The sequence below is a fragment of the Cyrtonyx montezumae genome, unplaced genomic scaffold, assembly GCF_038088225.1.
Source record: "Cyrtonyx montezumae isolate F1298 unplaced genomic scaffold, pur_monq_1.0 scaffold_30, whole genome shotgun sequence".
In the NCBI taxonomy this organism is placed as follows: Eukaryota; Metazoa; Chordata; class Aves; order Galliformes; family Odontophoridae; genus Cyrtonyx; species Cyrtonyx montezumae.
The window spans coordinates 10,740,564-10,756,026 of NW_027072035.1; the positions used below are offsets into that span (position 1 = coordinate 10,740,564).

General features: G+C 41.9%; 1 protein-coding gene across 2 annotated transcripts in view; it reads left to right on the top strand.

Moving 5' to 3' along the window:
* The window catches only part of MCC (MCC regulator of WNT signaling pathway), a 134,698-nt gene extending 122,979 nt beyond the window's left edge, over positions 1-11,719 (top strand). For both annotated transcript variants that reach the window (XM_065744259.1, XM_065744260.1), the window contains exons 16-17: positions 8,036-8,158; positions 9,190-11,719. In XM_065744259.1, the coding sequence (XP_065600331.1) occupies positions 8,036-8,158; positions 9,190-9,370 (304 nt within the window). In that variant the 3' untranslated portion in view covers positions 9,371-11,719. The remainder of the gene's footprint in view (positions 1-8,035; positions 8,159-9,189) is intronic.
* Positions 11,720-15,463: the final 3,744 nt, after the last annotated feature.

Genomic DNA, 15,463 nt, shown 5'->3' on the forward strand with positions numbered 1-15,463 from the left:
AAAACCAAATTTGTTGGCAGGAAATACTTTATTCTTGAGAGAGCAAAAATGTATTCTTGATGGCCTGGCACTGACACTGTGAAGTATTTGCCAGAGGCCAGTTTTATGAGAGAGGATCTGGTCTGAATGCACCAAAGTCAGGCGTTACAGTTTCTGAGGGAGACCCTGAAGTGAGTGCTCTGCTCTGTTCAAGCAGGGGAAGAGAGCTCTGTAGTTTATGCGTTTGTAACTTAGTAGGCACATTCAGGGTTCTGAGTGCATTTGATATGGCATGGAGGAGGCAGTAAGAAGACTTACAGATAGGAATTTGTTTTAGCAGGGTGACAAGATTGATGTAGTAGATTTGTTCATTATTTATTTATTAACGTGAGTTTGTTCATTCTGTGAAAAATGGCCAAGTTGGCAAGACTGAAACATGTCCTTCTCTACTTGGTAGAAGGCCTCTAGCTGTTGAGGTGGATGAGGCGTTGAGCCTCAATGCCATGTTGTCTGTTTCTTTTTTTTTCTGTTCTTAGTTGTATTTTGTGTATGTATTTAAAGGGTTCTTTATAATCAGTAGGGTATTTGGGACAGTAAGGATCGTAACAGTCATGGTGGACAAAGCATGCTATACCTAGACTGACTTTTCAAAACTCACCTGGATAATGGGTTGGCAGAAAACAATGATGTCTTAAGTGCTGTGTAGAGTCGCATTAATTTTGTCAGTCTAGACATGTTTCATTCAGTATCTATCACACAAAGGATGATGTAGCATCTGGCAGTACAACAAAGAAGCAATTTATTTTCTGCTTCTTGATGAGTTCTGAACCTGGAGAAGCTGCTCAGTGATGTTACTATTTGGAAAATCCACACACAGAAGCAAAACGGTGGTAATCTGTCAAACACTACTTCTGTTTTAACAGAAGCGTAACACAGAGCGATCATACTGTCTGTCTGGAATTAGAAACTCCAGGTCATGGGTGTCCAACCTCTCAGCATGCCAGGGCCATGTTGAGTGAATAGGAATTGTCTTGGGCCACATACAAAAAGCTCATTCTAAAAGTAATGCCTCCTGTTTTCATGGAGGTACAGCTGATAAAAGGGCACAATAACACTGGTAGAGCAGAATCTCAAAACGCTATTTTTCAACATAGACACCATCATTTGCTATACATTTTTGACAGTGATGAACAAAAGCCTATATGCCACACTCACAAACATTTGCACCAGTGGAGGTGATCCACTGTCACTGTCACCACTGCTGAAACACACCACTGTACTCACACCCACTGTTCGTTTAGTCTCCAGAAGTGTTCATGAGTGTCAGTGAATGTCAGTGGGTACCATTTTTTCTGCATGGGGGAATTCAGTTTGCACTTCCATCTTAGATACCATTTGGTCAGAGTGCCCCTCTGCTGCCATCTGTTACACAGCAGCAGTGTGTAATGGAATATTGTTGGGAAGGTTCAGCCTCTACTGCCATACCACCAACATCTGCTTCTGGCATTGTGGGCCAGTATAAAACAGGAGGCACTGCTTTCAGAGCATCCTTCAAAAAATATGTAATATAGTTAATGTATATATGTAACAAAACTTATTTTAATGTTTTACATTTCGTATTAAAAAAGAGCAACAAAACCACAGAAATGTGGGACATGTGACCCTGTTTTTGTGAAACTAATGCTTAACCCTGGTTTGATGGCAGTGACTGCAATTCCTAGTGAGGTCTTGAGGTATTCATCTGAGATTTTCAATGAAATTTTACTTCTCCTGTACTATATCTGTGAAGATAGTTGTTCACAAATGTACATACTGCCAAAAGAATGTTTTCCTCTGGTAAGACTGAGCTTATAAAAGTAGAGAGGCATGGTCAGATTTTTGAGTTGAATGTCTGACTGCAACTCCATACACTGCATTTGATAATTCCCAGGTGATGCATTTGTGTCAACTGAAAATGAAGTTGCAAATGTTCCAAAAAAAAGTTTTGCTTTGTTTTGTTTTATTTTTCAATCCTAAAGCCTGTTCTCAGACTTCTTTATCAAAATGGAAAGAGAGGCTGCATCTTCGTTGCTCTTCACAGGACTGAGTTTGGCCAATGAATCAAAATGCATGACATTATTTGCCATTGCTTGAGCTGGCACTGCCCTGCAACATCCCATTTCAACTCTAGTAGGTGTATCAAGTAGGGTGTAGAATTGTGTAGCTTCTGTCTGGTTTACTGAGGCACAGCAGTGCTCTTTATAGTCTTAGGTCCTTCTGCCCGTATGAAGACTACAGCCCTGCATTGCACCAGCCTTCTTTTGGAGAGCAACCATTTCAACAGAAAGCTGGCAGCGACTGTGTCCTAGCATTATACCTGTCAAAGTTAAATCAAGACATGAGCCTTTATTTTAAACTTTCACAGACTTCATGTGGCAACATCTCAGCTTGGCATATTTTCTAGGGCCACCCCTATTTTCTTGATAACTGGACCCGCTAGTAGGTCTGTTAAGGTCAGGCCCATCTTGACCATCAGTGAGGCCTGTTCTTGGAAATGAAAAGAGGAAGGTCTGAAGGATCATATTCTAGTGATACAGATTGATAATTACTTAAAAGTTGAATCAGAAAAATCCTCTTCTTGGTCATCAGAGTTAACATCCAGTTGGGATAAATGGAGGAGTGGGAGACAGTTTATCATTAAGAAACTACTGAGGAGTTTTTCAGTATCATCTGTGCCTTATCTGGTGCTTTTTGCCAGGTATTTCGTATTTGCTTATTCCTGGTCTCTTGTTGTCATGTCCATAAGATGGAAAAGATATAGAACTCTGATATGGACTGCAGTCACTGCAGATTTCAGAGATCTCTGTCTGTTTCATGACAGCAGTCTTCAGCTGTGGTTTCCTTTGGCTGCCTGAGGGGTTCAGAGGGTATGGTGTCCCTGTGGAAATTCCCTTGGAGGGCCCAGCTGAGAGGTTTCTTGTGAAAGAATGACTCACGGTGATACAGGGCCCAGGCTTCTCAGAAGTGCCTTAGGTAGCTATTTTTTCTACAGGAATTACAGATAACTGTAGATTTTCTTTCTGTTCGTGTGGAGTAAGTAGTTCTCCTTACCACCAAGTAGATTATTGCAATTGCCACAACTTTCCCAGGGCCTTTTCTTCTACTGGCCTGTTTCCAGCATCGTCTCGAGACTGCCAATTTAACACATGCCTGTGGTGCTCTCTGAAATTTAAGACCTACTCAAGGTGCCTGACAAAAAAAAAAAAAAAAAAAAAGAAAAGCATCAAAACAGCAGTGCCATTTTAAGGCATTCACCACCTTCTTTGTGGTTGGAAGAGGATAGTTTTGTGTGGGTAGCAGTCAGTGCTGGTGTTCTCAGGTCCACCAGTGCCCCAGGAGGTGAACCAGGAAGATGAAGCATTTTGGGAGGGCAGTTCTAACACTACTTTAGCATTCAAGTCATGCTGTTTGGTGCTTCTTAAAAACAACAGAAAACCAAATCTGTTACTTATTAGCTGGTTTCTGCATCAGCCCAATCCAAACCAATGAGACAGACGTGCTTGGGAATTGCTGTGGGGATTCTGCTTGCAAGACTGACATAAGTTGTTAGTTTAAATTGCTGATGAAAGAAGAATTTATCTGCATTCCTTTTGGATGTCCAGCTGTGACCTCCTGGGGAAAGCGGAGTCTAATGCCTAGAAAAAATAATTGCATGTCACCCTGTTCAGCTAGACCTGGAGATGCCAGAAGGAAATTATAGTGCCAGGGTATTGGGAAAGGGGCAAGGAGCTGGTCACGGGAAGTAGAAGGCACGGGTCTCCTGTTTTGTGGGAGTTCAGCAAGCCCCAGTGCCTGGCCAGTCAGCGTGGGCACCACTGCACAGGAGCCCTGGGGCCCTTCTTCGCCAGAGCCTCCTGCCCAGCTGCTGCCCAGGGTTTATTGTATGTGAGCTCAGGGGCAGAGGCTGTACTGGAACTCGGAGTTCTCTACTGACTCAGCGCCAGGAGTTCAAAGGGCTGTGCTTTGTAACAGCAATACTTCCTGGTGGGGAAAAAGATGTTCCTTTAGGTGGTGAGGTGTGGGATTAAGAGCTCTCAGTGGCTCCCCAACTCCTCAGCCCTGTGCTTACCTCCTGATCTGGAGAGAGCTTGTTGTTTCTCTCTCACTCCAGATTTGGCAAGAGCTGCAGGTTCTCTTGACACCAGGACAAAGGAGCTATAGCTTACGCTTTTACCAGAAGAGAGTTCGTTGGGTGCACTCCAAGCCATGAGTAGAAGGATCAGTTCTCCAAATGCCAAGGGGGAGCAGTTTCTTGTTTGTGACAGGGGAATTCTGTGTGAGATTAGTAAGGGCAGGAAAATCTACCCTGGAAGATTTTTTGCATATAAACCTGAACATGCCTTAAAAAGCCTGGACAGGAGAGAAAATAGAGGGTGCTGAAGACCTCAATTAGATTATTCTGGGCCAAATGTGGTGCTGTTGTACAGAGGCCAAATTGAGAGTAAATTCAGAAGTGTACCCTATGTTACATAATTTCCTCCATGGTTCTGGCAGGGTTCCACCTTCTGTGCAGTGGTAGCCTTGAAATCAGATAAAATGCTCAGCCCTGTCAGTTTGCCTTTCTATTAAAGCCATCCCCTAAATCTGAAACAAAAAGCCCTTGAAAACTGCTTAGCAACTGCCCACTGAATGTTTTGACTCTGAAGATATAAAACAAAAGTCTTTGTTACCAGCATGTTCTACATTCTGCTGGATGTACTGTTTCAGTAGATGTCTGAATAGGCTCTAGGCCTTCAGATTCACTATTCTGAGCAAAAAGCTTGGAAACAGTAGTGAAGGCTTTCCCTGGCTGATTTTCTAAGTGGCCTGCAGCATAGAGTCCCTGTGCTGGAAATGAAACATACTCTCAGATCAGTAGCTTGTTCCCTTTTCTGGCAACACACACTCATTTTCTTTGTGCCCATGAGGTGGTGTGGCTGTTCTCTGCCATTCTAGCTACAATAGCTAATCAGAAGAGGAACTGGTGGGAGAAAAGCTGTAGTGACTTCTACAGTCCAGTTGAGTTGCGGGATCGTAACAGTAGTGTTCTCCTAAAAATGTTTGCTTCTGCTCTCTTTCCATCAAAATAATCACATAATTTCTTTCTCAGGCTCCATTTTTTTCTGAACTACAGCCCAAGGGTAGGGCAGCAGTGTGAGCTTGGCATGCACACTTCTCTACTAGGTTCCTATCCAGACCCTGACAGCAAAAGGCTGTGCCACAGCTGTAAGATAGTCTGAACAGGATGTTCATGTGGTCACATGAAGTGCAGCTCCACCTCTGCTTCACAGTTGTGACCTGGAAAAGATGCTGCATATGACTAGGAGTATTGTTTTGAAATATGCTTTTTGATTAAGCCTGTGGTGCAAAGGAGGTGATCCTGTCCCTGTACTCCGTGCTGGTGTGGGACCTTGCTTGGGGTACTGCATCCAAATGTGCAGTCCTCAGTGCAGGAGAGACATGGACCTGTTGGAGCACATCCAGAGAAGGGCCTCAAAAATGATCCAGTGGATGGAACACCTCTCCTCTAAGATCAGACTGATAGAGCTGGGGCTGTTCAGCTTGGAGAAGAGGAGGCTCTGTGGAGACCTGAGAGTGGCCTTTCATTGTCTAAAGGGGGGCTGTGAGAGGGAAGAGGACAGGCAGGGTCTTTTGTGATAGGACATGGGAAAATGGTTTCAAACTTAAAGAGGGGAGATTTTGACAGGATATAAGGAAAAAGCTTTCTACAGTAAGGGTGGTGAGGCACTGGAACAGGTTGCCCGGAGTGGTGGTGGACACCCCATCCCTGGAGACATTCAAGTTCAGGTGGGGGGTGAATGTAATTGAGCTGTGGATGTTCATTCCAGAGGAGTTGAACTAGCTGACCTTCAGGAGCCCCTTCTGACTCAAACAATTCTAAGAGTGTATGGTCATGATGATTTGCAGCAGCAGTCAAGAAAGTGAAGTGGTTGTGGAAGTCTCATAAAGACTCTGTAATGCTTCAAAGGAATGCAAGAGCACCTAAGAATCCACTATCACTTGTGTTTGCTTCCAGGCTAAAGAATAAACTCTGGAAAGAGACAAATGAGGATGGTTCTCTGTCTTAGCAGAGCCACTAAGTGTTGGAAATTAAGAGAGAAGAGTAGGCACTCTTCCACTGACCTCAACATCAGGAAGAGGCAACAGATCTGTCTGTATCTTGTCACTGTGCAGTAGGGAATACATGTGTCCTGGTGGTGTAAATTTATTTCTGGTGCACCCAGATTTTTAACATTACCCTTTGTTAGCTGTGTAGGTTGGGGGCTCAGAGCTGGCATCTGGGAGTTGTCTGAGCAGCTCACAGAGGCCCAGGGCTTAGCACTCAGTGTATCTTTGTCAGGCTGCAGACAAAGTTGTTGCAGGACAGACTGAACAGAAGTGATCTCTTGATGCTTTGAGTTCAGACAGAGCGTGACTGGTTGGAAGGCGTGGGTGCAAAAGCAGACAAAAGCTGATGTTGGTTTTACCAGGTAATAGTCACCTTAGCAGACAAACTTTAGTGTGTGTAAAAAGTTCCTCCAAGCCTTCCCCACTGCATTTCTTTCCGTGTGGGTTTTGTAGCCCCACATGTGTCAGGGATCTCAGCTGCCATGCGATGTGGCTCTGCAGGGTTCTTTCCCTTGGGACCATACATGGTGTTTTCACAGCTATTCCTTTTCTCCTACATAATGTTGTGTCGACCACGTAGACAGGAATTTTAGTTTTCCTCTCCCCAGACTCTGCAGATGTTTTTCCACGCCTAGCTGCAGTGCAGGGCACTGTGCCACGGAGCTTTCCCCACAGCCCCTTCTGAGGCCTGAGTCCTTTGGAGCTGACAGACACCTCATTCACACCACACGCAGTCCCACGTGACGTGGCTCTTACAGCAGTGCTGCACATGTGGGCTAGCATGTCCGACCCAGTGATGGAATGGGTCTTTTATTTGTCTTCAGCTGCAAGTAAAGCTGGTTTCGTTCCTGTTTTCTTTGCAGAAAACAAATTTCAAAGGTTCAGTGTGCTGAGGCATTCCATCAGCTCAGATAGAATGGAAAGGAGTAAAATTTATGTTAGGGGTGGGAGGTGGTGAACTTTTAACCCGAGGGAAGAGGTGGAGTAAGTTGAGAATAGGGTACATTACTTCAGGGAAAGGACGTGATAGGAGCTTTACAACACAAGGGCTCTCTTTAACCTGTCCAGTACAACATCAGCGTTTGCGGTGCGTGGGAGCATTTCCCCATACATTTCCCAGCTGCTCGTTGCTGAGGCAGACGGACACGGCTAGGCTGTGTCTGCTTGTAGGATGCTGCCGCGGTCGGGCCGGCCCCGGCACTGCATGCAGTGAGCGGGCAAACAGAGCTGTGCAGCCTGCAGGGGGCTTTCACAGCGTGTTGGGTTATAAGCTCGTGTCCAGCACCCCTAGAGAAAATTTCTTGGTGTTCTGACAGGGCAGCGTTCGTTTCAGTTTGGGGTGGATTTCACCCATCACGTCTGTACATGCAAAGTTCCCCATGTAAGGTTTGGCATGACAAGATCTCTCTCTTGTCCCAGTTTACCCAAACTTCGTGGCATTCTTGCCCTTTTTTCTCTCCCCAAATGTAAAATCTTCTCGCTGGACTGCCTGTACCACGTGGATTTGTTCCAGGGAAGGGCCCCTGGAGTCTGCACCAGCAGCGGGGGCAAAGAGGAAAGGCTTTGTGCACACAGCTGCAGGCTGCTGGGAGCTGCCCTTTACCTGTCCCAGGTGCCCTTACAAAGATAGATTGTGTCTCCTTGCTAGCGTGATGTTCTACATACAAGGCCATGACTCAACCATAGAGGTTTCTCCTCCTTTTTGTTTGCTGTGCCTCTGAGACTGTTTTGTAAAACAGTGAAATTTGTTAAGTCCATTTCTGGAAAAGCCTAACATAAGAATGACTTCCTTCATTGTCTGAGTTATACACAACTTAGGAAGGAGTTTGATTACTATTCATCCTTTTGCAAGCTCAGGTGATATTTCTGTTTTGAAAACTGTTTTCTCATTCCTTTGCTTCTGATGCAGAGAGAAGAAACTGAAAGCTAGAGTGCAGGAGCTGGTGAGTGCCTTGGAGAGACTCACAAAAAGCAGTGAAATCAGACATCAGCAGTCTGCAGAATTTGTTAATGACCTGAAACGGGCAAACAGGTAAAGGATCTCCCAACAGATGGATGCACTATTCATTTTTTATTTTATTGTTTTGCTCTGTTCTGGTAATGCACTCTGTAATCCTCACCATGTCATTATGACTATCTCTGGATCCTTGCGTTCACACAAGCTGAATCCTGAAGGGTAGACATGGAGGAGGATAAAACCTCCCAGCTAAGATGCTGAAAACTACATAGCTACAAACGGGGTGGAGGGAACAGGTTAATTGTAACTGAGTTACTAGGAAATGCAATGTTATTTAAAACAAACAAAACCTGAGTCCCTCCATTTAATCAGACTTCCAAACCTGTTTGATTTTGTTTAAATTTCTCCTTTTTCTCTGGTTTCAGCCTTTTAACAAACCAGCTTCGATAATCACACTTAAAATTTATTGCTCATTCAGTACGTGTGGGTGAACTGAGAATATGGTTTGTAGCTACCTTTCCTGCAAGGAGCCTACTACTCACAGTATAATTTTCTTTAGTAAGTTACGCTAAGGAGATAAAGCCCTTATGGTGAGGCACCCACCTCAAGCTCTCCTGCTGAACCAGGTGGATATGTAAAAATTGTTATAGATATATAGAAGATATTTAGCAGCTGACAAATCAGCACAAGATGTCATACTCTCATGTCAATTTTCAAATGCAACTGTTTACTCAGTGTTGGATTTTTGTAATCAGACTCTGTCCACAAGAGAATCGTAAAGCATTACATGTTTAATGTTTTAGTACAGGATACAAAGTCTCCTATTTAGTATACCGAGTCTTTATATATTGAACCATGTTCAAATCTTGTTGAGGACCTAGTTCAAGAAGGTGCAGAGGTTAGCACTGATTCATGCTTGGATCAATGAGCTGTAGATCAAATGAGTTTTAAAGCTCAGTAAATTTCAGGAAGAGGGACCAAAGTTTTGAGGGACCTGAAAAACGTGTTTTGTTTTAGGTTGTTTTTGTTTTTTTTTAATTGTTCATTTTCACTTGCTGTGAGCAAGCTTTTTTGAATGACTTGGTATTGCCTTGTATTTCTAACAGCAACTTGGTAGCAGCATATGAAAAAGCAAAGAAAAAGCATCAAAATAAGCTGAAGAAACTGGAATCACAAATGATGGCCATGGTGGAGAGACACGAAACACAAGTCAGGATGCTCAAACAGAGAATAGCTTTACTAGAAGAAGAGAACTCTAGACCACACACAAATGAAACTTCACTTTAAGTGCATCTCTTTCAAAGATCTTAGTGCCATCACAAATTTCTTCATTGTGGAGGCTGGCTCTTAGGTTGCCTCAGTGCTGAGGTCTGACTTACCAATACAGGCACAGTTCTGTACCATCACTCAGATCTCAGCTGTCCAGCCAGGAGTTATGGGGATAATCTAAGCATTAACTAAGGACTGTTTAATAATGTAAAATGGCAGTGCCTGAATTATCACGCTATAATTATGTACATTGTCTGTGTCATTATGTATGTCCGTACTCACACAGGTTCTCTTCAATTTTATGTCCTATGGATGACAGTGTCACATAGGAAAATACTTCACATTGACAGGTTTTAACTTGGGCAGGTTGGAGGTAATCTGAGTTTTTACAACTGTACTGAAGACACATTTGGATGGTTAAGCCATCTAAGCAGATGGCTGCAGTTCAGGAAGCTGATAGGAGTGTTTGCTTTGTGCTCCAGAGGAGCAGTACTGTTAACTAACAGTGCAGGTAAGGCAGGAAAGATACTTCTGATCTGGGGAGGGAGTGAAACAGCTTTTAAAATACTCGACTTGCATCTCTTCAGAGGGTGGCTTATTTCGTGAGTCTGTAAGAAGACTAAAGGCTGTAAGTAAGTTTTGCCATGCCGGATAAAGAGTCAGTGCCAAGGTTGGTTCAGAGATTACAAGCCAACTCCTGATATTTACATTGCATGGTGTTTGTTTGTAACCATTTTGTGAAAGTTGGGTTTTCTTGTCAGTACATTATAGCCAAGATTTTCCGTAAGAAGCTAGGCCATCTTTGTCACCTGTAGAGATTTTAGTGCATCTTTCTTCTGTCATTGAAGTAGAATGAAATCTTTTAATACTTTTAACAAAAAAAAAATAAAAAGGTACTTCCTTAGTAGAAGTGTACCTGTTTAATATTGAATTCATATGCACAAATCTATAAATATGTAGGTGTATGGATAATACAGCCACAGACAGAATGTGAATGAGGGTTTCATACAGCTTTACTGAATAACTTTTGTTACTTGTACTGTTCTTTTGTTTAAGCCACATCGTGTTAGTGCATTATCATGTGAATTAATTAATTGAGAGATGTTGGCCTACTGTGTTAAGGGGAGCATGGGGATTGGGTTGATTTCTTGACAGAGCAGAGATGGGAGACTGCCCTAGTTCCCATTTCAGATGGATTTTGTTTTTTCTTGACTGAGTACATAAAACAATTTCCGTGTTTACATTTGTTTTCAGTTTGGCCAAGCATTGACATTGTAGGCCTGTTGCTGTTACTCTTGTACTGTGCTTTTTTTCAAGCTCAGCTCTCTCCAGTGAATTGGACTTCACTGTTGTCCATCACTGTTGCTTCACAAGTTCAGCTGCAGCTCGAGTTTTATTATATGTAGAATTATAATAACTAACTTCCCTCATTTAGTCCTACAATATCCAGTTCCAACAAAATATTTTTAGAGGATTGGTTTTATCTAGTAGTGGCTTAGGCTTACAGGTGTGAGAGTTTGCGTTCAGAATACAGCGTTGTTTACCAGTGATTTCAACTGAATCTGGAGCTGTTTGTGTTCATTACACCTCTGATTTCGTTGCTGACATTTCTGTTTTACTTACTGACAAATATACCCGGGAATCTCCTAAAGCATGCTGAAGGTAATTTCTATTCCGTCCTGCTGTTGCTGCCATTTTCTTCTTTCCTTAGGGTAGTAATTTTTTCATACTTCTCCGGTGTGTGACAGAGCAGCAACAAAGCCAGCACCCGAAGTGGTTGATTGCAGAAGAGCACTAGAACAATGCTGATTTCAGAACTGAGTTGTAGGTGGTGATGCCCCAGGGTTGGGTTGGATGGGTCCTCTTTGTCATGCTAATTGTACTTCTTAATTTATGGTGCCAGTGGCTATTTTTGAAACAGAACTGTTGAGGGAATAAGTACTGTTGCTCTGAATGTCCCACTTTTCCTTGGTAAACAAGTTTGTTGTCAACAGCACTTTTAGTTTTTGCCATGTTTCAGGCAGGTGACCACACTTGTCTGAAGAAATAAAAAGTACACAGCTGATCACTTCCTATGGCATTTACAATGTTATCTTGGATCTAGAACACCCGTCTAGTGTAAGGTCATCTCAAATTGTCAGTGAAATAAACCTTTCACTTAAGATAGACGATACTCTGACATGGGCTTTCTTCATGCCCCATTTTTCTAGTCCATGGTAGCTAAAGAAGCCAGTAGGGTCATGTAATGCAGCAAAGCTGAAAGCATTTGTACCTGTCCTTGAAGGAGAGATGCACATTCAGAAGCACAGACAATTGCAGTCTTCCTCACTGTCTTCTTAATGGGTAATGATGTGCTGATTCTGCACAAACTTGATGTTGTTTTACTACATTTATTGTGTATCTTCCCTACCAACAGTGCTCTGAAAGTGTTATAGAATAAATTATAAATCACTAACTATATATAAGCCACTTTCCTTCCCATAGGGCTCTTCAGTAGGTCAAGAACAGTGCATCAGGCAGCCCCAGCAGCTGCTGTAATTGGCCAAAACTAAAAGCGTTTGCCTAAGTCACCAGCTACTGCTTGTCACATTGTACAGTAGGGTGCTGGGGACAAGGCAAAGGGTTTAGTGGTCCTGTGGAAACTGATATCACCAGATAGTTGTAGCTCTGATTAAAATGGCACCAATCCTGCCACTGAATACCCAGAAACAAGTCCCCACTGTGCAGGTGAACTACTAGCACCCCAGAGCAAGTATGCATTAACTACCACTGGCACAGATCACCTTGAGTGACCAAACAATTCACCTAACACTTGTTGCAGAATGCAGTTACACAGCAAGAAAAATAGTTTACCTTGCCAAGAACCACAAGTTGTGCATCACTAATTAACTTTAGGGTGTCTTATATATGCTGGAGTGCATGAAACTTTTTAATCTCCGTGTGTTCAGAAAAAAGTACTTTTTCTGTAAGCATATAAATCTTCACCAGCTTGAATGTACTGCTAGCTATCGCAAAGCACATGACTAAAACTGCATTAATGTCAGTATTGTTCTGCTGTTTTTATTAGGAGTTTCTCATTTAAAACCTCATGTGTTGTAATTCTAGAACCTTTCCACCTTGCTGAATTAGCTTTAAATGTTGCTGCTTTTTAGTCTCCTAGCCGCTGTAAAATAGCTATTTTGTGTTTATTTGATATAGAATTGTAAAAACTGCATTTATTTATACAGAGACATTTATATTACTTATTTTACAAATGTTCTTATATTCTGAATAAATTTCTAATGCTGTTTCTTTTCCTTGGCTGTTGCTTTACCATACCTTGTCATCTTATTGCTCAGAGGCTCTGCTGAGGGGCACCACATCACCTTTTCCCTGAGAGAACTCACAGGGGGATGGTGTGACACTGCCAGGAGTGCTCTGAGTTACCTGAGGAACACACCCCCCTGCAGCTTCAGGGAACACTCTGCACGTTCAATTACTTTAATAACAAGTTGTATGGCCCAAAAAATTTGCTCTTAAATACGTAAAAAAAAAAAGAAAAAATAAATGATTGAACATCACATTCTGGCCTTGCTTAGTTTAACATTATTAAAAAAGGATTTCCTTCCCCTTGTGTTCAGCAGGCCCCTCATTCTCCTTTATGACTGCTTCTGCAAATATCACTGCTGTTTTTACTTGCACAAACATCTGTGTTGCTAGTTGGCTTAAGGCAATGTTAAACATTCTACAGTGAAAGAACTGCTGTACTAGCAACACAGGCTTTATATTTCACTCTAATCACTAAGTCTTATATTTGTATTTCATGAAGCTTGTACAGTCATTTAATTTTAGAGAAAAATTACAGAAGAAAATGTCATTGATTTTTAAACTGTGCGCTTCAGTTTCTATGTCCACAAATAACTAAAATCACAGTCGTCAGTGTTACAGGTAGTTACAGATTTTATTTGCTAAAACCCAAGAGCTGACCAGTACAAACCCTCTTCATGGTAACACAATGGAAATTGAATAAAATCTGTAATTTTACATAGGTTCAACCCACAGCTGTAATTACTTTCTACTTGGCACTGATATGCCACTTCAATACCAGTGAGGAAAATAGACTTAAGTTCTGGAGCTTTACAGAAACAGCAGAAAGACATAACCCATCATGCACAAGCCACAGAATAAAACAGGCTGTCTGTTTTGCTGCAAGGCATGCAGTGCCACATGGAAAGAATTTTCTTCAGGCAGCAGTATCTGAGTCAGCCCATGCCCTAGAACACGTACAGGGATTCAGTGTTACATCAGAATTAATAAATGAACTCCCACCTTCCTCTGTGGAGTCTGTTTTGTTCCGGTGGCGTTGCTTTTCCACATTACAGTTCTTGCAAACCTGGATGGACTGCTCCTCAGGGCTGAAGTACTGCTTCCACATACTGCAGTGCCAAGCAGACACAGTAAAGCTCCTTCAGGACTCTGTTTTAAGCATAGGCTTGAGAAGTATTTGCTGAGAGTTCTTAAATCATGCAATTTTACAAACTTTTCCTGCATCACAGAAATATGTACCCAAACAGTAAGAATTAATGGTTTGTCTCCCTTGTTTAAAACTTTTACTCAATCATGCTTAAAAATAAAAACCAGCTTACAAGTACATTTTTAACAGCAAAAACCGTGTGATACATGCTGTATTCTTAAAAAGCTGTGGATGCCTGTTTTAAAAGCAGCACCCATGGGTTGTAGTTACCTTCTTCAGGGCTCTGAAGTATAACCCATCATGGTAACAGATTGCAAGTTAGTTCTTCCCATCAAGTATTTTCTGTAAAACTCAGAGTGGACCCACTCAATTTTAAACACTTTGTGCCCCATGAAAACACATTCTTGATTATCACTTCAAAGCATACTTGTTTCTCCCCCTTCCCCAAGACTGAATGGCAAACAGAAGACACATTTTCTTCCCAGAAGTATTCCACAGCTGAGAACTATTTAAAGGTAAGTGTTCCAGTAAAGTGGAATCCATAAGCTGGTCTACTTCAACTTACCACTTTTAATGAAAAGACAGGCTAGAACCCAAGCATTTGATTTTTATGTACTCCTCCTAATCCAAGTCATTTTATCTTGTATGATTTTGAACATGGCCAATGTAATTGCTACGTTTTCTTGCTTGTAAGTTCACAACCTACTTAAAACAGTTAAATGCACACACAGCACAAATCCTACTGCAGCTATCAGTGCATATGTACAGTATTAAGAACAGTGCCGATACTCATACTTCACCTACTTTCATTCTTGAACTAGACTATAGCTATAAACACATTACAACAAAAATCTGCTATGCAAGAGTAGTGACATTTCCAAGCCTAATTTACTGTAAAAGCACCTTCAGTTTGTAGAAATTTACTGCATAAGTTATTTTGGAAGCTGAAATATTTTAATAACAAAAGAAGACTGAAATTTGTATTAAGTCATAGAAGCACCAGATTCTTCAACAGTTATAGTGCAGGCTCTATTTTCTGTGAATAATCTCCTTTTAAATCAACAAGAGAGGCTATTCTGCCACTTCTTAGTAGTTCAGAGTGTAACTTCCTAATTTAAAAGATGAAGGCACGTGATTTTATCTCTGAAAAAAACCTGCTGCTTAGAATTTCTTCCAAAAAATGAAGTAGTTGAGAGTTAACTGGCTTCCCAACAACTGGGAACCCAATCACCTATGGAGTAGCAGTGCCATTTGTACCACAAAAGATTAGAGCTTGGATTCCTAGTGTGGATTCTTGCTCTTCATACCAGAATGGTATGAGCGCTGCTATACACTGCAAATCAATAAATGCAAAGATTTAGAAAAAAATGTTCAGTCTGAGAGCAGTCTGTTGGACCAGCCAGACTCAAAGTCTGCCTTGTTTGTAAAAGTAACTGTCACATAATCAAGAGCCATGAGCAGGAAAAACGCAATCAACATTGTTCTCAGTTCACTACACTAGATCTGGAAGGCTGGAGCACAGCACAGAAGACTGGTAAAATAACTAGGCCCAAAACTGTTACAAACTACTTATGCAGGTTTGGTCTAAAATTAAATTGTGTAAAAAAAATGTTCAAAGCTTTGATTGTGCAGTAAATAAAGCTATATCCCCTTTTCTC